Source organism: Pseudopodoces humilis, chromosome 3 (genome assembly GCF_049639895.1).
Source record: "Pseudopodoces humilis isolate 2021_Gansu_Grassland_sample_001 chromosome 3, ASM4963989v1, whole genome shotgun sequence".
In the NCBI taxonomy this organism is placed as follows: domain Eukaryota; kingdom Metazoa; phylum Chordata; class Aves; order Passeriformes; family Paridae; genus Pseudopodoces; species Pseudopodoces humilis.
In genome coordinates, this window is record NC_142202.1 from 72,821,792 (window position 1) to 72,845,747 (window position 23,956).

At 34.4% G+C, this 23,956-nt stretch overlaps 1 protein-coding gene across 2 annotated transcripts in view; it reads right to left on the bottom strand.

Moving 5' to 3' along the window:
- The window catches only part of GRIK2 (glutamate ionotropic receptor kainate type subunit 2), a 364,036-nt gene that overhangs the window by 241,934 nt on the left and 98,146 nt on the right, over window positions 1-23,956 (bottom strand). For both annotated transcript variants that reach the window (XM_005518233.2, XM_088052479.1), the window contains 2 exons: window positions 5,774-5,941; window positions 1,375-1,632 (listed from right to left, as the gene is read on the bottom strand). In XM_005518233.2, coding sequence (XP_005518290.1) covers window positions 1,375-1,632; window positions 5,774-5,941 — 426 coding nt within the window. The remainder of the gene's footprint in view (window positions 1-1,374; window positions 1,633-5,773; window positions 5,942-23,956) is intronic.

Here is a 23,956-nt window from a genome sequence, read left to right on the forward strand (position 1 = left end):
TATCATCATATGGTTAAAATTTGAGACTTTAGCTTCCTTTCCTATTTCAGAATAATACAAAAAAAATTAGAAAAAAAAAGAGGAAAAAGAAGAAGAAAGCTACATATTGCTTGCCTTAAGTCTATGAAGCTAGAGTTTGATTTTAAATGTTAAATCAAAAGTTTGATCCCCTGAGATTTTTGGTAACATCGGCCAACAAACTTGTAGTAAGGAAGCCTCTAAATGTCGGAGCCTTGCAGTTTTTTAAAAAGCATAAAGAAATTTATCAGTTATAAATACTTTGATGGAGTGTATTCTCTGTTCCCTCTTCACCTTTTGGTAGCTGTATGTATATCTTATCCAAGTTTGAACCACAAGCAGGTGTTCTGTCCTGCTGTCATAACTGCTGTTTATCTAGCAGAGTTAGTCTTCCCTACAGGTAGCCTCATGTTGTTTCTTGATCTTATTTTTTTAAATTTCATATTTGTATAGAGAGCAACATCATGTAATAAGCACATCAACGGCCTTCCAGTTCAATGAACCATGAGAAGGATTTGAGTCTCACTATGCTCTTTTCCTGACAATGATGGATCAACCAGCATGGAAGAAGTTAGCAGCATTTCCAGTCAGGTTTAATATATTTTCTTTGGTCAAGTGCCTTCCTTGTATCTTCCATTACAGTGATATTTGCCTCTTAACCAAGGTCTTATTTCTGACCACTACTAGACCTCAAATGAAGTGCTAGTTTTACAGCATTTGTCAAAGGTGCCACTGTCAAGGTGAAACTGAAAGGCAAAACAAATTTTAGGGTGACTAAGGGAAAGGTAACAGCCTAGTATATTTCTGCTGGAAAGTCAGGAGCTCATTTTCAGCTCTTGTAACTCATCTGCAAAACACACCTCACAACTTCCTTTTGTTAAAATTGTGAGAAGTTGAAATCAGGGCTCCTTCTTCATATTCTATCTAAAATTCCAAACAAATATGGCATCTGTTTTCGAACTCAACACCAGAAGCAGCACCATAATTTAGGCTTTCTACTTCACTGGGCACACTAGTGTATCTTTCAAGTTACCATATTTTTCTTCCAAGTTTAAGTTTTTAGTAAAATCAAAAGACATAGCTGTCAGCAACTGTTAAGACACTGCAGAAAACACAGATAGAGTGTGACCAATTTATTGACAGCTGTGAGCTCAAACACACAGGATTCAGCAACTGAAGCATACTTATGAGAATACTTATGCTAATAAGTTCACATTATTTGCTATACACTGCCTCACCAGTAAAATTCTTGCAAATTATTAAAGATTTCTTAAATTATGAAATATGAGTAGTGACGCCCTTCCTCCCTCTGTATATGTGAGCAGATCCACACACAGTCCGATGCTTTGGCCTTACCAGTGCTGTCATCGTAAACAACAGTAACTGTTTTCCACTTGAAGAACTGCACAAGGTCAAGGATGGCACGGCTGAGTGAAGAGAAATCCGGATAGAGGCTGACATAGAAGGAGTCCTTGTTGTCTGACACCTGATGTTTCCAGCGGGTCTGGATGTGTGGAACTCCCAAAGCGTTGCAGATGGATTGCACAGCGTTAGCTGAGGAGCTGTGGGACGGTCCGAAGATGGCTGCCACCCCAAGGGACAGCTGATCGCAGGCTGAAGAGGAGACAGAAGTCTGTCAATGATGAGAGGGAAAAAGGCAGTGTGCCAGAAGGGATTGCACAATTCATATTAAACAAAAGGCACTCCATGAAATATGACTGTCTTACTGACAGAGCTCCCTTCTTGTGTAATGCTTTCACTTACACATTTCAACTTGAGAATATACGTCCAAGCTTTCATTACAAACAGATGAATATTGACTCTTAAGATCTAAATAGTGCTCAGCTGTGTTTATTAAAATTTTCCATGTCAGTGGAAGTGGCAAAGACCAGAAATTTTGCGTCTTTTTAAAAATACTGACCAAACAGGTTTGTGCTTAGCTTCGTCTTACATTTAGAAAATGGTCAAATAGGACAGTATTCTAATCTAGATTGTTTAAGTGATAACTTCTACCTCAATCAACCAACACTATTTCTACTGAGGTCCTAATTACTCAGGAAGTTTACATGTGAAGTAGCTCACATATTCTTGAAAAAAATAGTTTGGCTCCAAATGATTTTAATCAAGGTGAAATATTTGCAATTTACACAAACCTATATCAATAACTCTGTCACCACAACTCACTTCTATCATCATATGGTTAAAATTTGAGACTTTAGTTTCCTTTCCTATTTCAGAATAATACAAAAAAAAATTAGAAAAAAAAAGAGGAAAAACAAGAAGAAAGCTACATATTGCTTGCCTTAAGTCTATAAAGCTAGAGTCACAGTTAATTATCAGGCACAGGGTTAATTTCATTAAAATGGACATTTGAATTTCTGTATCTGAAATAGGCATGTTGGCTAGTACAATCTATGGACCAACATTTTCCCTAAAATTAAATTGCTGTTAGTGAAAAAAAATTAAGTGTCCCTTCTTAAAAACTGGAAATGCTCAGTTTTGCTATACTTGTATGAGTCTATAAAACTGGCCCTGTGAGTCACTGACATGATACTGCTGTATTGAAGTGGGCTCAGATTCCTGTTTTCTGATACTCTGGTGGCTCTACCTGTACTGTTCATCAGCAGTCTCTGGTCTGTGTCATCTTCCACAGCATACTCCAGAATCATCTTGTTGAATATGTGTTAGGACGTACCAAAAAGAAGGCAGGAAAAGATAGTCAATAATGAATACCAGAGTTTGGGACAAGGCCTTACTCCAATCTCTTCACTACAACAGGCATTACTTTTACGAGTATGCAGCTCTAAAAAACAGACTCTGTCTTCTAGGAAAACAACTCGTTTGGTAGAGAGCAGTAAAGAAAACCAAACTAGACATGAGTGTTTATATGGGGTTTGATTAATTCTGTTACTCCACCATCAGTGCTCCTGACAGCTGAGGGAAAAAGCAGTGGAAACACGTCTTGCTGCATTGCTTTTCTCATCAATTCAAAATTAATTGTTGTGCACATTCTTTTCAACTTGATGAAAATATTGCTAAGTCTTTCAAGTGCATTTCAGAAACTATGCTGGCACACCTTTTTATTGCTGCAGAACACCGGTGGTTTAAATAAACTTGTCAGACACACAGGATCTTCATTGCTATTCGGTGTGTTGCCTAAATGACTAGCTCAATAAAAAAACATTTATGCTAATATTGCCCTTCCTAAGAGTAATCAACAAGCTTTATGCAAATGTCAGTAAATGGGATCACTAACAACAGCAATAGCTACCAGATGGCTTTTGAATGGACTTTTTTTTTCCCTCTTTCTGAGATTTGAATAATGCAATGCTTTCACATGTGATTTAATATGGCACTGGCTCTATCAGATGCATACCAATTTTCTTAGAACATTGAGAGGTATTTTGTTGCATTTACATTATTCTTCACTCAAACAGTACCTTGGAAATATCATCTTGCCTTCAGGTTGCTTTTTCATATAGTACCTTTAAAAAGCCATTAATATTTCATCTATATTCAACTTCAAAATATGTTTTAACAAGAGGTCTAAACAGGCCATTTTTGGTGCAGTGCCTGCCTGCTCACTAATGGACATGATAATGAACCACAAAAATGAGTCAAATGCTTAAACTTCATTGTTAAAATTCTGCTTTGGATCCTTCATAATAAAATGAACCATTTTGTATTAACCTTTAGCCTTTGATTCTGAACTAAAGCACCTGTGAGCACAAATGCAGTTGTCCTTATTGTGAATTGATGATGCAAAAAGCTATTAGTACTAGAAGATTACACAGATTTTGATACAGCCTGAGCAGTTACAAATAAAATGTTGCATTGTCATCCAAGATGCAAGTGGGAAAAATGAATATATGCAATCTATTCAATATGCCTAATCAATAGCATGTTGCCATTCTAACTTCAGCTATTATAGTCTAACAAGAATTACCAGCATATTATTCAGGCTAGCAAACCCCCTTTAGTAAGGGCTAAAAGTAGTTGCATTTTCTCAGGAAATAATTAAAGAATTAAAGATCTCAGGAGAAATTTCTCTGCTCTCTACTTCATCCCTCAGGCATGGTGTGAAACTGTCCTGCTAGATTTCATAGGTCGGCATGTGCAGGAGCCAGGAAGAAGTTGAATTTGGAAGGTGTAAAGCAAAGAATGAGAGAAACAGAATTAAGATTCAGCCCTTTTATTCACAGTTGGCTGAGATAGAAAGGAAACAGCAGTCTCTCAAAACCTGCTTTAATCCATTATCCAAAACACTAGAATAACAACTCAAAAATACCTTATTAAAAGTGTATTTTTGCCCCTTTCTTCTACCATACATGCTACTCTGTGAAAAAACCATTTTGCTAGGATTAAATATTTACCCTATAGCTTTCCATAATTGAAAAATTACCAATTTTCATTATCATCTTTCAATGACCAAACTGTGTGTATTTCTGTACAAATAAGGATACCTTCTTTTCATGTCTAACAAGATTCTATATTTGAACTATTTATTTGCCAAATAAACAGATAAAACAGGTTAGCAAGATTAACTCTGTTAGTCTGTAATGGTAAAAGGGGTAAAAATTTCCCTTCAGTTCTACACTGAACATTTAATTAGTATTAAATTCCACTTTTAAGTTGTCCTTCATATACATTAATCATGACACAGGAACTTTCCCTTTTGTATAATTTCTAATGTTGTATCAAGTGTTTTCACTCTTCTTAGCCCACCATAACACCCAAAATCCCTCACTGTATAAAGCTTTCTGCCTTTAATACTTGGGAGAGACATGTTGGGACCAGACCATTTGGCAGATTTAGGCTAGAAACATGCCATAAGAAACACAGACTGATCTCCAGTTCTTTCACCCTTCTTATTGTTTTGTTACATATAGCATTCATATAAAATTAGCCCTTCAATTTATAAAAAATATTTTTAAAGGACATGTAATACAGTGCAGTTTTGACACAAGGCTTTATACTTTCTTCTGTAAATACTTATTGAACTTTTTGGTGTTTGCACCTTCTAAAATACAGCAGTGGTGCAGAAACTTGTACCTGTTGTCCCTGATTTAAATGTAAAGCAATCTGAAAATGTGGATATTTTTTTTTTTGAGAATCAAATACCTTAAAATTTAGGAAGACTGTTCAAAATTAATTTTTACTCTTAGTTCTTCTGTAAACATATAATTTATAGTTAGGAGAAAAGAGCATAACTCAGGCCGAGACATGCATATGACAGTGATAGTCTTAAGCACAGACTTAATATTTAGGCTTATTTTTGTGCCATGCTGGTATAAAATGCATAAAATTGCAACTACTACTTCCCTTTTGAAGTCCATGATTAACTATATCAAGGCATTTGTGAAAATGTACTTCAAGTGATTGAATACTTAAAATTGAATCCCAGGTTCAGTAGAATTTGGGGGAACTTGGCATTTTGCTGGATAAATTTTGGAGATAGTGAGATTTCTCACTCTAACGGAGCTGGTCTCAGAAACACCCTAGTCACAATGTTCAGCAAAATTTATTTCAGATTTTAAATATTTCAGGGAATAGCTTTTAGATAGGGTTAATGGGACCAAAGGTGACAATGTAATTGTCAAGCAGTTACCGTTAGAACCTTTAATAAAGCAGCTCTTTAATGACATTGACAGTAATGTCAGTCTCACTGCATTTGGCTTCATTGGATAGACATTTTTACAGGTAAGTAAACTAAGCGAGCCTTAGTTCTTAAAAAACTAAATAAGCAAAAGATTACCTTTTTTGGATGCTTCAAAACTGTCATAGAGATTTATCTTTTGTGTGTCATATGTTAATGTGGTGTTTGGCAGAAGAGTTCTGTTTCTGTTGATTGTGTTCACAGCAAATCTGAAGGCTAATTCTTCTGCTCCCATTGGACCAGATTCCACACACTCAAAAATGCCTCCTGGTAGAGGGACAAAGACAAAAGAACAAAAATAAAAACACTAGTTAGTAAAAAGGGCATAAAATAACATATTTAATCATCCTTTTGGAAAAGATTCATCAGCCTGAAATATTCCATTTCATAAACCTGATACAGTACAACTAATGATTTTGATGAGCTTTTAGTCAGTCAAGAAATAAACCAGCAACAATTAGAACTTACCTAAAGGAAAACATGTTGTGTTTTTTTCCATTCAATACTCATGTTAGTATTGTGAATTTAAAAAAAAAAGTGTAGCGTTATATATTAACCACACAATTCAGAAGCAAAATAGGAGAGGGGTGAAGTATATTTAATTATTACATAGCTACTATCACTAGTGCTGCTATTTTATATAGTTAAACTTGAAACTAATCCATTTGTCCCTTCCAGATCTTCCAGGACCTATGTGTATGTGGCTGGTGGAAGAGAGACATGGATTCTTGCTTTCTACTTATAATCCATTAATAATGAACTCGACAGTTCACTGAAAATACAACATACAAAGGAGCATAGAACTGGGATGCCTCAAATTGCCTCCAGAAATTAAAATGTAGAGATATTTTAGCATGACTGTTTGCCTGAACTGATAAATATGTTGAGCAAAAAGTTTAGATTTTGCTCTTTTGCCCTGAATTGCATGTAGATTCATTCTTTACTTCATTCTCAGTAAATACAGGAATCCAAGAAACTCATCTCGTTGAGTCCCATGCTGGCCACCAGTATTTGTAGCCTCCCTGGACATGATCCTGCACCTGTGCAAGGCAGCAGGGTAGGACATGCCTCAAACAATAAACAATTTCTAGAAAACTTTTGAGCCAACCTTCATCTTAAATGAAGCAAATATATTTGTGACACAGTGCTGTGCTTCAGGTTTTCTCATTAATGAGATATCATTGTCCATAGAATGTACATTTATACATACTTTGGGGCAATATAATTTATTCTTGGATCTGGAAGGGACAAGGATACTGTGACAATAAAAGTAATTTGAAGATGTGTTCTTACTGTGGTGACATGGAATGCCTCAGAAAATTACCAACATCCTTGTGGTCCCTTCAGCCTCATTTTAACAGAGACTTGTCAATACTAATGGACAGAAAATGGCCATCATGACAAGATCATTAATTACAAGCTTGGTATTATGCCTCTGAAAGAAGTTCACCCTCTCCTCACTTGTATTTATTCATTTCCAAAGTAATGTTCCTATCTGGACTTGTACAACCTAAAAAAAAATTATTCATCACTGCCACTTTCTCAGCAGGAAGTTCTCAGAATCTAAATATCCTGTGTTCAAACTAAACTTAAAAAACTGCAGTCAGTTTGTAAACAGTCTTGTGAGTAACCAAGCAGATAGACAGTTGGTAAAGCAAAAAGATGTGTATTTACTATTTACTGACAGTATTAAATATAAAAGGCTTTTGGGTTTTGCAAATCTTCTCCCTCTTGCAATCCATTTCTCACTACAAAATTGAGGTGTTAACCTTTTTTTTCCTGCAGATCAGCCTTTTAATTTCTGGCAAGAGCCACAGGAGCAGATGCTCATATAATATCACTTTAAAAGCACAAACCCTAGCCACTGAGATAAGACATGACTAATAATTATTTAAGCATTAGTCATTTCAAACTGGAAAAGAGGCAATGTTGGGAAAGGCAGACTCTTAAGAAAAAAATAAATATCCAGGAAAATCCAAACTGATTGAGCATGGAATATATATATATAAGTATATATGTATGCAATCTGTAACCAATATTAATAAAACTGTAGGAGATAAAGCAAAAGATGCTTAGTGTATTCCATAAATATATAAGTCTAGTACATTTTAAAACTCAAAAAAATTGCCCTGTTTATTTGCACAATAATGGAACACAAACATGAACGACAGCCTACTGCTTTTGAAGTTAATGAAGTGCTCTGTTCAGGGAAGCAGATTCTAACAGACAAGGTTTTGTGCTGCCAAGCCTTACAGAGTCTAAACATTGCAATTCAAATGGTGAAATATAGGAGGATAGTATTTTGGCTTGGGGAAAATATTTTTAGATTGCTGCAGAAATCTAAAAATTAGGTAAATGATAAGTATAGATATTCAGAGACAATATAAATACATTTCCATAAACAAAATAAAAATTAAGATAGATTTCATAGGCTTTCCTAAGGCATCTGGAGGGCACTTATTCAAATATATTTGAATAAATCAGTATCACACAAACAATTGCAAAATCCTAATTATATCCTAAGCTAAATGGATTAATTAAAAGAAATAAACATTACAGTTTCTTTGTTCTCCTGAAGTTTTTTCGTTGGAAGACTTCTTCTCTAATTTCAATATATCTGAAGCTCAGTACAACCTTCCTTCTTTATTCCTGCATTTTTCATTATGCTGATTTCTAGATCCTTGAGAGAGGGAATTCGCTGTCAAAGATTCAGCCTTAAACTCTCAGCATTAAAAAAAAAAATAAAATAAAATTATTTTGACCTTGCCTATCTAGGTAACTCCTAATGCTAGTGACAGTCCATCATATAGTAAGACAATTTTATGAAGATGACATCTCCTGTGAGTGGCCATGATGTGTAATTGCCCACATACACCATTCAGTGATATCTCCCCTCACTCACTGACCACTGACTTATTCTCTATCCCTGTGATAAAAAAAAAAAAAAAAAAAACACCCAAAAAACCCAAACCAACAAAAACCAAACCTGGCATCATATGGTCTGTCTGTTTCAGGGCATATTTCCACTCCTAAGAAAAAGAGAAGTAGAATACCTGTTTTTGTTGTTCTATGATTAGGATATCTTCCTAGGAGGAGGAAGAGCGTTTTTCCCGCTCCTGAATATTTTTACATTCTGCACATTTCACTACACTGAAATTAAAAATAAGAACCCTAGAGGATATATTTGAAGCTATTTTCTAAGCTGTAGGTTGTCAAAATCCACTAGGTTTCTTTCATTTCAGTTTAGTAAAACATATAGTAAAATATTTTGGATGCTGGCAGGTGTAGGCTTATCATAACCTTCACACTAAGAGACTCAAATGAACTGGTTCTCAAAAGTGCTCCATGTCCTAGTAATATGCAAAATGGCTGAAAATGCCAGGTTTCTCAGTAGTGAATACAGCTCTGGCCAAGCTGATACAGCACACAGAGCAACAGCATTGTTTAAATTAACATCTAAATAGTTTAAATTGAACTCAACCACTAAGAAAACCAGGAGCTCAGACAAACACATGTCTGAATTCTGAATATCAGAGTGTATATAAAAAACCAGATTCTTGTTCTCCAGATGGAGAAACCTTGTAAGTTTGCTTGGAAGTCTATGCATTAAATGTTTCCAGGATGCTCATGAAAGACACATAAATGAGTCAAATCATTGACAAAAATTAAAAATTTTAAATTGTTTTTTTCCATTGCTGCATAAGAAATAAAAATTTATTCAGTAACTTTAAATTTACTATTATGTTCCTATATTTATTACTGAGTATGTAAATAATAGCAAAAAAAAATACCTTGAGTATTCTTAAAGACTATGTCATGCAAATCCACTGGCTTAATACTGGGAGACAAGCCATTAATTACATTGCATTTTTCTATAAAATGGAAAGGAAAATTAAAGAATTGGATTTCCAGTTCAGATATACTCAGTTATGAAGGGATGATGGTATCCAGAAGATGTCATAGCATACTGTGTCATGTTGTTCCCTCCCAAACAGACTGTTCTTTACTGCTGCTATACTTTGTATTCAGGATAGCCTTATTAATAATCAAATTGAAGAATGCACTGCAAGCCTTCAGATAAGCAGACAGAAGAGTCATAAATCTTACCATTCATATGTGGACAAGCAGCCAAACCAATGCCTATCTCTGTCTAACAGCTTGAAAAATGCCAGTGTTAGGATTTGGGGCTTTTTTAAAGAGAGTTTATAGACCCATGGTAGGCAGAAACATTAGTTCTCAGATGCAACCAGCAGCACATTCTGGAGGAATAGCCTAAAATTCCACTACTGCCTCAAAACAGAGAGAAAAAACTTAAAAGCAGTAAAAAAGCGTGTATGTTATTCTTAACTTGCTTCAGTTGTCTCGTTCGTGGTTTCTTTATTTAGAGTGTTAATGATAAGGCAGTTTGTCTCTGCCCTATAATAGTGACACCAGGGAATATGGGATCACGTATCTACAGCTCAATCTTTAGCCCATGAAGTTTTATAGGCTGTGTACAGTGGATGATAGCTGTACAGCTGAGCACTTCCCGTTTTTACTGTCACAGTAACCACTTAGATAAAACTCACTAGATTTTTAGGAGTGATCAACACCTGAAGAATCATAGTGATGAGGAATATTTCAGACATGCCAATCCAAGCCAGATAAGCCAGATCAATTGAAAAACATCCTTAAAATACTGTATCATATATATAATCTGGGATAATTCAATTTTCCTGTTAATGTCCTTATGAAAGAATTGCTTTTAATGTACCTGAAATCCACTAGGATTTTTCATCCATTGTCTCTACTGAAAAAAACTTTATATGACCAAGTTCTTTCACTGTAACAAATAGGAAAAAATCAATCATCAACGTAATACTGATGGAATAACTGTTTCTTCAGAAAAACAAACCATTGAAAAAAATAGGATAGTAATATTTTACCAAAAAGGATATAATGAAGATGTTCTTACTATTTTCCAAGGAAAAGGAAAATCTAAAATAGTTTATAATCATACAAGTCCAAAAGGATTTGTCCTGACATTGTTCAAATTAAAAAGTCTGCATTTTCCATCAAAAAACTGTAGTAGAATTTACATTTATTGTTTGCAAGTCATCCTGTTTTCCCCAGTTTTCAAATAATTTTCATAAACACAAAATCCAGAGGAAAAAAATAAAAAGCCAGCTTGCTGTACATCTTGGCAAAAATTATCCTCCCCAAAAATATTTTCTATTCTAAAGTACCTAAACAAATAATAGCTTAACCCTCTGAATAATTCAATTTTCCATTTCTATTCCACAACAGGGTCCCCTTTGAAGATCACCATCTTGTGTGTTTTGTATTATCATCTTCATATAACACCTGTCAAAACCCAGCAGAAAGAACAAAACTGCTTAACTGCATGAATCACTGGATAACTAGAAGTTCCAGAATGAGACATTAGGAAATCTCTCCTTCTCTTACGTGTAGAGAACTTTTGAAATAGCAGCACATAATGAAACCTGAGCTAGTGCTACCTACTTGAAAAAAAATCCTCTTTCAAGCAAGCTTCAAAAGTATCCAAGTAGGACTACAAACAAGCTAATAGCAAATCTGGCTAATATTAAATCAAAGAATTTCTCTTTTGTTTTTGGTACAGTCACAGTGCCCTGTTTGTTTCACGAGAAATGAATGCCATCTAATTACAGCTACAGGCTATTTTGCAGTCTGTGCCCTCTGAAAAATTAAACCCTTAAACATGTAACAGAAGGCCACATTACCTCAGATCATAGTCTATCAAATCAGACAAAGTGAAGCTCACAGACTACTTGAAATTATTTAGTCTAAAATAATTGGTTTTAATAATATTGCAAATATATGAACTATATACTCAGAGTTAAAAGTTACATGATTTTTAAATGTGAAACCAGGATACAAAAATTCTAAAATCATTCACACAGAACATTTTTCACATTAACAAAGTTATGGAAACAGTAACATTAATCTTAATTTTAATTTTAACTGTTATTTCCTTGTATGAAGATATAAAATTAAGTTTCTTTTTCTATAATATCAAACCAACTGGACATAGGTCTTGCACATATACACAGGTTGCTAATAGCTATACATATTTTAACATTTTATCCATATTATCAACATGCAGCAACCTGCACAAATTTACTGATAGTTATGAAGGTGTTTATTAGTACATTATAATAACTAGCATCAGTCACATGTGACATGAGCACTATTTTTTTAATGATACAATAACTCTTCAACAATAGCAATGTAAACCTCTTTGGTATTACACTATAGACATCTACAGAGACAGAACTGATGGCTTTTTGGAAGTGTGAATAGACCACACTTCTCCAATAGAGTTATAGCCAGAAGGCAGTGAAGAGGCTCATCCAAAAAACCTGCTATCACTGACATGGCATGTATGGTACTGCAAAGAGGAGGCACAGTAGGTGCTGAGCTACAGTGACTGATAGAGGCTGCTGGCTGAAGGCATTTTAGCCCTTCAGTGTGCTGTGCACTGTCCTGATAATCCTCTTTCAGGTCCTGTTATGGATTTGAAAGCTACAGAGGTGGTTCAAAGAACTCCTTAAAGGCTGACAGCTTAGACTTGTGCTTCCTATAAATACAGAAAAAAATTACATCTCAGCCACTTATTTCTGCCTGGAACAGGATTTAAGAAATTGAATCACTTTCAAACAAGATGTTAAAAATGAATGAAAAATTTTCTTCTATACAACATTTTCCATAAAGTGAAGTAGTTTATGGAATTATAGATTTAGAATACAGTAGTGTGAATCTGAACAATACCATGTCTTTATTACTTCTTTTCAAAATTATATTGAAAGCTTTCTCACAACAGGAAAAAGTTGAAAAGGATTACTTGACAAAGAAAATGGTGGTTATTTGACTTTGAAGCTGGTTTTATGTGGCTACAGCACTGTGGAAAAAGATAGCACACTTCAGCAGAAACCTTTATCCTTTCTGAGTGCACATATGGTTTGGAGGAAGGAAGCAGGATCTGGAGTTTCAGGGGTTTCATTTCATTGCTACTGTTTCCTGCATAATATTGGACAAGATTTCTTTAAAAATAAATATTTAATCCCAAAATATCTCAACATTGAAATACAGGCACAATTATTGGAAAATCTAACATGTTTTGAAATGAGATTTAATGTCTGTTAAAGGCATTCACGGAATCAGTGAATGAAACCATGATCACAGGATCCTGCAAATTTTGCTGTATAAAATGCACAGAACTATTGGCTTCATCATCTAAGATATATTTGGATTGACATCTTAATGTAGTTGCATGAAACTGACAACTTTTAGGCATGTTCAAATCCTAAAACGATTTGAATTATTCTCTGATTTAAGACGAATAAAACTCTGTATTTTTAGATTGCACAATAAGGAACAGGCTAAATAATCAGTCAATGTTATGTTTATGGTGTTAATGTTAAATATCAAAAGAGTTTGGTTGTTTTTTCTTAAATGCAGGGAAATAAGGAGCATTATGAGAAAACAGCTGTGGATCTCATTTGAACAAAATTTTCCTTACCTTATAAAACTGGTGAACAAGGTTTTAAAAGCTAAGTGTACACAAATTATAAGTATCTTCAGGTAGTTTTAAATTTAACTGGATGAATTCTAACATCTTCAAGTCAGATGTGACAAACAACACACATCCATGTATTTCCTTTCATCAGCACAAATGTTCTTTGAAAATTAATAAATAAAGGAAAGCTTAAAAATATTACAAGGTTGAAATATGCAGTGTACCTGTAAAATACTGCTTTTGATAGCATCTCTATGAATATTTGTCCTTTCAGTCAGAATATCAATAGAGCACAACTAAAGATGACAGATAAAATAACAATACCTGAACTCATTCATCTGCAGTGTTAGAATGTACTATCCACAAGATTTCTTCCCACTTTAAGGGATGCACATTAGCTTCCTCTGACATGCTAAGCTATGTAATACAGAATACATTTGATATTATCAATGCAATTATCACACTCACATAATAATTAGCCTGTCATGATTCACAGCAACAAAAGGAAACAAAGTAATAAATTAAGTCTGACTATAAAAAATGGCCTCAGGAGATTTTGCTAAAATGTGCTTTTCCTTACTTTGGGTAACAAAATGGTTTGAACTGCCTTAAAACAACATGCTTGTTTCTTTCCCTTTCTTCTAGAGACAGTCGATATACAGACAGAAGGCTTCTCAATAACCATGAAGAAAATTTTTTTCTCCAAAACTTCTTTAAAGAGGACAATATGAAAACTTAGTTGCCTAAATTTTACAGAAATAGTCTTACACTGGTCCTCACGGAAGTTTTACATCTGTTTGTAGGCTATTTACTGGGCAGTTACCATCTTCTAACTTCCCTACTTATAGGTCTGAAAATATACAGATCATAAAACATTTAATTTCATTCTAGAAAGAGTCATAAAATGTATTAGAGCACTGACACAACCAGTTCTCTAACCTCATAATAAAGACCATAGAAAATTACTAATAAGATTGCATCCAGGCCAGGATTTTTAATTTCCATTATGCTGCATGCTATCTGTCTTCTTAAATGTTAGTTTGTGTCTGGGATCTCATTTTAGAAGCCAAACGATATTTCCAATGAAGGAAATTGTATCCAGGTTTTCACTTGCTTTTAAAATAAAGGTGACTCACAAGAAATAAGCTAACATTGAAAAGTAAATGTATTTTGAACTTAACTCCTACAATGTAATACTATGTAATGCTAATATGTCCACATGCAAAAGCTGGACAAAAATGTGGAGATTTTTTGTTTTGGCTTGTGATTTTAGTTTGGGTTTTGAGGCTTTGTGGGTTTGGGGCTTTTTTTCAGCTTTGCTTTAATAAGGTAAACAAGAGTCAGGAAAGAATGTCAAATTTTATCACAATTTTTCAAGCAGAGCTTAGAAAAGTTGCATGACTGATTTTCCGTAAGAAATTCACAGAGACCATGGTTCAACAGTTACCAGAAATCACTTCAAAATTCCTGGAAAACAGAAAGGTTTTCCAGGAACTAAAGACATCCAAGCAGGTAGAGATTATACTTCTTATACCCCATTATAAGGAGCTCATGCTTGGAACTCTCAACATCTAAAGATGAAACAGAAAAGGGCTTAAACTTCAAAGAAGTCAGAAGACAATTAGCAAAAGCTAAATGTGCAGCTTACATGGAAAGATAACTCCAAGAATATATACTGCTTGTGATTAGGTGATTATTCATTTTTTTCAAGCAAACTTGTTAAAGCATTTGCTTATAAAGCAGAAAACAAAATCCATTATACACAGTGTTTATAATGATGTTCTAACCAACAGGCAACATATTTACATATAACATAATTTTCAATTTCAAATGAAGATAAGCTACCATGTAGGAATTTTCAGTGTGCAAGATTCAAAAAACAAGAGCAGCCCTGAAATTATCAAATATTTCTATATGACTCTTGTAGTTATAAAAGAGGAGCCAGTCCACTAAAATTTCTAGATTATTTACTTCTTATCTAATCAATTTCTTGTAGAAAAGGCTTAAATGGGAGAGAAACTCAGGGCCAGGACTCAGGTTTTCTTCCTGACTAATCAACAGTCCCAGCCTGTAGCTTCCAACTTTCTTTCTTACTTAATTCTTTGATTCCTGCCACAGTACCAGTGCACCTCAGCAGACTGGTGTCATATGGTCAGGTCTCCTTCTGCTTGCCCTTTCTGGTTAGGTAATTTCTAATGCATCTTCAACATCAAATATCAGCATGTGTTAGCCAGAAGTACTTTCAGGGTCAAATCCCAGTTATCCAGATAATTTGACTCACTCTGCTAAGACCAAGTAGGTAATTTAAAACCAACAAACCAAATGCTGCAGGATCCAGCAAATGAGGATCACAAAATTTTGCAATTTTTTCAGTAGGGAAAAAAGACAAAACCCAAATTCTCACACTTAAGTCTATCTAAAAGCTCAAGATAAATAAGGTCCTCTTTCCAAAAAAGAGATTTTACTTAAAAGCATTCACAAAAGCTTAGAATTGGAAAACGCCATAAAAAATCCATTTCTTTCTTAAATTAAACTTTAAGAATACTCATTACCATGAATTAAAGAAAGCCAATAAAAAGTTCATTTGCAGTGACAAAAGACTAAAACTTGAATCTTGCAAATGGATAAACAAACAAGCAAACAAAAAAAGCCTGACCTTAGGCCTCCCAGATGCTGTGACCATCATTAAAGTGAAATTTTAGTAACTGGACTCCTGTGCAGAATATTCTCCAGAAATTCAGTGTTTAAATGGTTATCACCAGCTTCAGGATGATTTCTTTTTCTTTTATTGCTTAATATTTAAATGTTCAGGAGTTTGTAGATATTTGAGTGATTTAAGCAAGTTCAAAACCTGTATTTTCATATATTTCTTCCTTCTCTCAAGCCATGCATAGAATCCTTCAGTAACCTGAAGCAATTCATACTATCTAATTTAATCAAGGGGAAAGAAAAAGGACAAAAGACCTATCTAGACTACATATATACATATGAATATATGCACATACATACATCTGTTTAACAGATGCAGAGTACCAATATAATTCTATGAGTGGTATGAACTTTAAATATGAATAATCTCTTTTTTTTTAGGGCTTGTATAAAGTGGGATTTATTTTTTTTTTCAATTATTTTTATATTTCAGGAAAATACTTTCCAATTTTTAGTATGCTGCATCATGTTTCCCTTACTTAATAGCAATTCATGAGTACTTTCTACTGCTGCCGTACTACAATGCATTAACTGGAGCTGTTTACTGTTTCCATTTTGCCCTTAAAGCCACTGAAACATAGATTTTCTTCATTACCACTTGAGGCATTTTTGCTTCTTTCCAAAGTGTTTTCTGACTGTATTAAAATTGAACAGTTTGAAACGATTGCTATCAAAATTTATAATAGTCTTCAAAGATTCAAAGAAAACCAAGAACAAAAGAAAACCCTTCAAAGTCAGACTGATGGATGAATTTTAAATATTACAAATACCATTGAAACTACTGTTTCACATCAGTACTCAAAGTTTCAGTTTCTAAAAATGTTTACATTAGAGATTTGTTTAGAAATTATCAACATCTTATCAACAATCTCATCAAAATCACTTTTGTCAACAGTACTACTTCCCTGGTTAAAATATGGTTGTGGTACCATGAGCATAAGGTTCTAGATACTTAAAAGCAATTTTCAGAAGACCAACATGGATTATTGAATGTTATTTAGAAAAATCTTCACTATTTCTGCCCCTGATATACAAACTTGGACTGCAAAAATTGGGTATTACTGTATACTCTCAATTATTACCTTTTTGATTCTTCAGCCATGGAAGGGGATAAAAATAAAGGGGTGGGGGGGATGTACTCTGAATGCAGAAACAAACAAGTAGCATGACCAAACAAATAATATTAGGTACTGATGATAAAACTCCCAAGAAATAAGAGATGGATGTTAAGTGTTAGTGTTGATAAAAGAGAAAGATGTAAACAAAAGTTATTTTCAAAAGCAGAGATATTAGGTGCTTCAGCTGCTAAATGGAGCAGAGTTAATTCTAAAGTTTTAAAAATACGTTGGTTCATATTTCTTGAATTTACCTATTCCATAAGTTACAGCAATAGTGAAATTTACATATTTTGTAATGTGACCCAAGATAAAGAAAATCTCAATATGACTTATGCAAACAAGCCTAGCAAAAGAAATTTAGACATGGCTCTCAAAGAAAATGAAAGAAATTCACTATATCAATTCCATAAATATAAGAAATAGAAATTTTAATTCACTTTTAATCTTAGCAACAAATGCACAAATTTTACCACAGATTCATATTTCTAAAGTAATTTAATTAATGTGATAAATATCAATAAAAAACATGTCAATGTATATGAAATTTTAGTGCTTCAGAAACTAATAATTTATGGCACACTCCTGTGAAGAACAGATTCCAGTGGGCCCCTGAAGTAAAGAAGCAAAAATGTTTAATGAGGCACAAGAGGGTCTTTTTCAGTATGCTGCATATCACAGACACTGATTCACATCTCCAGTGATAAACCAGCAGTGTTTAATTCACAGACTGCAGTATTATTTTTGAAGAGTCTGGATGAAAGTGTCTTACACAAGCAGAAGGTAAAAACACTTGATCTGAAGCACAGAGATACTGAATTCCTTACACTCCTCTCTAATTTGACTGTCACTTGTATTTCTTAATAATTGCCCAAGTAATCTTTTCCATGAGAGGGAGGTTGTTTATATTCCTAATGACTGAAATGTAATCTAGATGTGCAAATGATTCTTTCACAATATATACTTTCACTCTGTTTCCATCTATATGTTGAAATTCAGCACTAGAGGTATCCAGAGTTTGGGTTTAGATTGATCTTCAATTATATGCAGATATTCTCTTTTATTAAGAGTCTAGATGCTAAGAAGTTATTAGCTAATATGATAATTGTGCTCTAAAATGTTGTTCACTAATATGATAATTACATTTTAATTACTGAATTAGAAACCTCTTGAGAAAAATGAGAAGTTGTTTTGGCAGAAAACAAGAGTTATGCACTCTATCTTATCTGAACCCTGTATTTAGATTAAATATTAACTGTTATCTTATACAAAGAAACACTTTCTTTTTTTTCCCTCTTCTGTATATTTTTCTAGTTCAATGCCAAACAGATACATCTTTGACCAGAATATCATAATCTATGACCAGAGTATTCACTTTTCCTTTTTATTTACAATTATACCCTTAAAAATAAAAATAAAATAAAATAAAATCTAAAATGATTAAAATTACTTTGACCACGGTGAAGGCTTGTATTTGTAACAGAAGACTAGGCAGTATCATAGAATTACACAGAATATTCTGAGTTGAAATGACCCACAGTGATCATTGAGTCCAACTCAATGAATGACCTCTAAGGTGATTTATACAGGAACCCACAACCTTGGCTTAATTAGCACCATTCTCCAACCAACTCAACTGATCTCAGTGGCTACAGCTACTTTTTAATTTTTACAGTTCAAACAGAAATTATTTTCCTCATCCAGTACAATCAGTCTCCCCATGCTGAGGCCTTTGTCTTTTCTTTCCCCAAACACCTCCACAGAGAACACAAGTTTTTTAAGAGGAAAAAGATGTTCCATGAATTATAGGTATTGCATAAAATGGGTTCTCAATCAATCTGTTTTACAACTGGATTTATTAGTACCAATCAAAAAAATAGTATCTTCACTGACAATCATTCTGGTTTTGGTGTATGAACATATAGATATGAATATCTAGCTGCCTTTTCCACAACTGTTACCTTCACAACCTCTGTTTTCAGGTATTCAAGCAAGGAAGCATGCTTAGAAAGGAGGTAGAGTACTGATAGAATCACCCCAACTATTTCCGTAAGGAAAACACTCTAAATATCAGCAATTAAACAGGGGAGAAAGGGTTTAAAGCAGAAAACTGAAAGATAAATGCTGAAATAGCGTATAAAGTGGAAGCTTTACTTTCATGACAATATCTTGCACACTGCACATAGTTTTAATCCCCTCTACTGGGGAGGGCTTTTGGGCAAGGCAGGGAGGGAGTGACTGCAGTTCAAGATTTAGACAGTCATGTGTAGAAGCCAGTAGGTGTGGAAGCCAACAGGTGCAGAAGCCAATAGGTGTTCCAGGAGGACAAGTTCCCATTGCACTCATTTGATCTGGCAGAACAGCTGACCTGAGCACAGTCAATACTTATGCTCGCATATGGGCTACCTGACCTTGTTGAAGCTACCCCTCCTGGCATCTGGCACAGAAAAGCAATGTTTCTTTCCCAGGTCTCATGTCATATCTACATGGGAGTCTCTGAAATGCAAATAGATGTCAAATTTAATCAGTCCTTTGCAGCTTATCAGCTTGTCCATTTTGTCTGCTAATTTCCTTTGACTAAAAGGAGAGTTTAGGTACTTGGCACACATATGTTTCTGAACCTTGAACCAAATCCTGCTCATTTCAAGTTAAGTATTAGATCTGGGAAAAGTACAGTGGATTCCAACAAATTATATGATAAAATTCATATAATGAGTGAACAGAAAAAGATAATTCAACTTAGTAAAGAGACAGCTTGAAGTAAGGTAAAATTCTGTAAAAACATATACGTCATGCAGATGGTGAGTACCGTTTTCTTATTCACTGTTTCCTCACTCACAAGAACTAGAGGGCCTAACTTGATGCAAGTGTTAAAGTATTCAGTGCTAATTGTCACTTTTTTTGCAGAGGTATGAATTGGGGAAAACAAACAAGGAGATTTCAGTGTTACAGACAGTGGATATAGGTTGCCACCACCTAAGGTGACTTAAAATCCAGCAGAATTACAAGATATATATGTCTTCCTTCTGGAGCTGGGGAATTTTTCTTACTTCTGATGGTGTGAACTTGTGATATTTGCATGAGACAACTTCATGTAATACAGGTGGTTTGTATGCTGAGAGAGGATCTCTCTGAATCTGGCATTTAAATTTTCTCCATTTCATGTTTATTGTGAAAAGATGTATTTGCTCACTAGTTATATAGTTTGTATAAAATATTTAGTATTTCTAAAACATAACTGGCAGATAAAGGTCTTAATAAATTTACCTTTAGTGCCACACAGTACAGCTGAAATAGGTTATTATTAAAATTAATGGAATAAAAATATCAAAGAAAATTGTATTTAATATTTTGGAGGTCAAAACACAGCTATATTTTTACATTTCTATTATACCAAAAAACAACATAATTGACCTTCTTTGTTTTTTTTTTTTTTCCATTTAGGTCTTTATATTACCATGAGTTTTTCTCTTTTGAAGCATCCTTTTTTGCCCATCCTTTTAAAATATTGAAAAACTTAAAATAATTTTTAGATTTGAACAAAGCAACAGAGTATTGATGTTAATAAAACACCACATTACTAATTTTTACTTAGAGTGTAACTTTTGGGTAGTACTTCAGATCAAAATCAACCAGCTTTTGGAGTATTAAATTCTTGTGCAACAGTTGGTCATAGAGCACAAGTAAAACCTCAGCAACAATTATGAGCCAAGGGTTTAGTCATATTGCACTAGTTTCATTGATTTTTTGTATTGTCTTTTATGTTTGGTTTGGTTTTTATTCTTGGGCTCATCAGCCCAGCAATTCAAGTTTATTTGCAGTCATAGTTAAAATCTTAATGCTGAGTTGCAAAGGAATTTTAGGGTTACACAAAGATTCAGTTGCCTGAAAACAGGCATCTACTGCCTTTTCTGACTTCCTAAAACTGTCATAGGGTGCAAACTGCACAAGCTGGCAGATATGGCGAAGGACTCACAGGAGTTGCAAGAGCTTTTGTAAGTGTGGCTGGAGGCAATATAACTCATAGCACCTACATTATGGAGGCTGAACCCCATTTACTGAGTTTGATTCAATTTCACCTACAATTAGTTTTCCTTAGGACAGATGTTGCTTCTGAATTAGTTATTGTAAGCAGCCTTTACAATCTTCCTGAAAATGAGATTAATTGTATGCTGAAAGTGCTATTCAAAAGCAGTTAGATATCCCTGCTGCTCCGTGTTAAACACACATATCCAATACTCCTAAATGCTCTTGCATAATCCTCAATGACTTCCTGCAGGTGAACCTCATTAACTGTTTTTCATTTAGAGAAAAATTAAAATCTTATTTCAGCATCCCTGCTGAAGGTGATACATAAAACAGAAGCATACAAAGAGGTATTAGTCACTTTCAGCAACACCAACTTACATCCCCTTCAAAAGAACCCAAAACACATTTTGTCACGATTTTTTACTTTTCACACATTTCAGAAAACCAAGGCATTGATGTTTGGCAATGACTGCTCAAATAATTAACAGGAAACAGGTGACAGAGAAGTAGTGACTCACTGATAGAGCTAAACAGAATTTGCTCCCTAAACTAGAAATTCATTTTTACTAAGACAATACATACTCATTGATAAAAAATAAAATTAGTCTTACACTTACGAAAATAATTTTCTTGCTTAACTTTTGGAGGTATGCTGAAAATATCTGTAAAAAATTTTCCCACTAAATATTTACAGGGGATTCAGAGCACACATGCAATAAAATTCATCCTACAGCTGAAGAGTCAGACTGTTGAAGTTAGTATGATAGTTCCCACAATAGTAAAAAAGAAAGGCACATATAGAGATTGATTCAAAGTAAGTAGGCCGGAAAGCCCTTGGAATCTGCCCTTTTTCTTCCTCCTCATTACAGAGCTCAGATAAGATGAATCAAAGGCTGTCCTTCAAGCCTCTTACTTACTGGCTCTTCTCTGAGTGGATGCATCTAAGATGTGTGGGAGATAAATTCACATGAGCCAGTAACAATATGAGACCTTAGAGCAGGAGCTTTCTTGTCACAGTCCACAACTGCAGGATCTTGTCCAGAGAAGCCACAGTTTCTGGGAACCAGCATGTAATACAACGAGACAGCTCTCTGTTCATGAAACCATTTATTCAGCATGGGAACAAACTCAGATCCAGAACAAAGAGCCCCGAGCAGAGGCTGAGCAAGGGTTTTTGAGGGACAGAACTCTTGAGGGTCTCCACCTCTGAGGGTGGAGTTCAGGGTTAGGGACCACTAGAAACACAACAAGGGAGAAACCCCCAGGGACTCAAACCCAATCAGAACTCCTGGGTCACCCTTCACAAGGGGTTTGGGGTGGGACAACTTCATCCATGGCTCACATTGCTCATCCTCCAAAACAGGAGGTCAAAATTCACACACATGGCCTACAGCCATGCCTCTCCTTTCACAATGCTTATCTGAAACTAATTCTTTGCCTCCCTGAGGCACCTCACAAGACTTTCTGAGCTGTTCTCTCACACATTCATAATTATTTTTGTATTTACACACCAATGTGCTTATTTCTTATTCTGTACCCATTTCCTTTTATTACCGCATTGCTACTGAACAATGACAAATATTTATTCTTTTATTATAGAATACTGTTTAAGTTGTTACTGTTTATTTACTGTTAGCTGCATTTTGAAACAAACAGCCATCATAAAACATCCTTGGTCTTTTATAGGGATTCTTATAGCTCTTTTTCCCCAAATAATCAAAAATTAAATATTCCATGCAGTGATTTTCCCCATGAATAGTATGTTGCAAAATGTGCTCACAAATTATAGCTTTCCATGCCCACTCAGTAGCACGCATTTCTTTAGAAATGACACAAGCAGAAGTATATCACTCTACAGCAAAAAAAAACCCAAAAAACCACACAGGATTAAGTTGTCATATATATATAAAGATATCATGTAAATTAGATTTAAATAACATTGTCTTAAATTATTAGCTTGTTATTGTTAGTGACCACTTCTGAGAAAAACAGGTTTTCTAGCCTTTCATATTGATTTATGTTAACCACTAGCCTCAGTGTCTTTATAATTCAATTCAAATCTGTAATGAGTCAGACCTGTGGAAAGGCCTGTTCAGAATAAACAGTGACAACTTAGTTGAAATGCTGCTCATGCCATGGAAACAATGAAGTGTGACACTTTGTCTTTTACATCTGGCGCAGGTTTACTGGGAAAGAAGAGTCATTTATTCTGTTTTCCGGAAAGGCAACAATAAAGATAGGAGAATTAAACATTTATTTTAGGGGAGTGCAAACTATTTATTTGCCTTTTTCACAGGTGTATTGGATTTCTAAATTGATTTGGTACCTTGAATATTCATTTATTTTTTTATGTTTTCCTGCACTGAAGTCTATACATAGCCCCCTTTGAAAAGCTTCAGTGACATTTAAGATACTTCTTATGAACATATTTTCCTTGGGTTGAAGTCTGTCTGCAAAATACTTTTAAGTTTGTCTGTGTTGAGGTACTTATCCATGAATACAAGAAATGAATACATGAATACAAGCATGTCTAGAAAACAAGGCAAACGTTTCAAAAAGTTCAGTGACGAGTGGTTTTTCTGTCATATAAATTGATCTAGAGTAATTAATTGTGCATTATTTCTTTTAAATATAGCTTAATATTAACGCAAAATTGCATATACATTTTGCTCATGCTGATCTTTTTTTAATAAAATAGTATCCTTAGACCAAAATTTTATGCATTCAGTTCCTAGAAAGATTTTAATCTCTGACTCAGATTTCCTCAAGCCTCATATATTTTTTAATATGGTGCTGACTTCTACAGTAATGTAGAGCTCTCAAAATTCATATTTCTCCTTAATAAGGGGTAATTTAAAGGATTAGTTGCAGTAGCTTGCATTCTGTATTTTT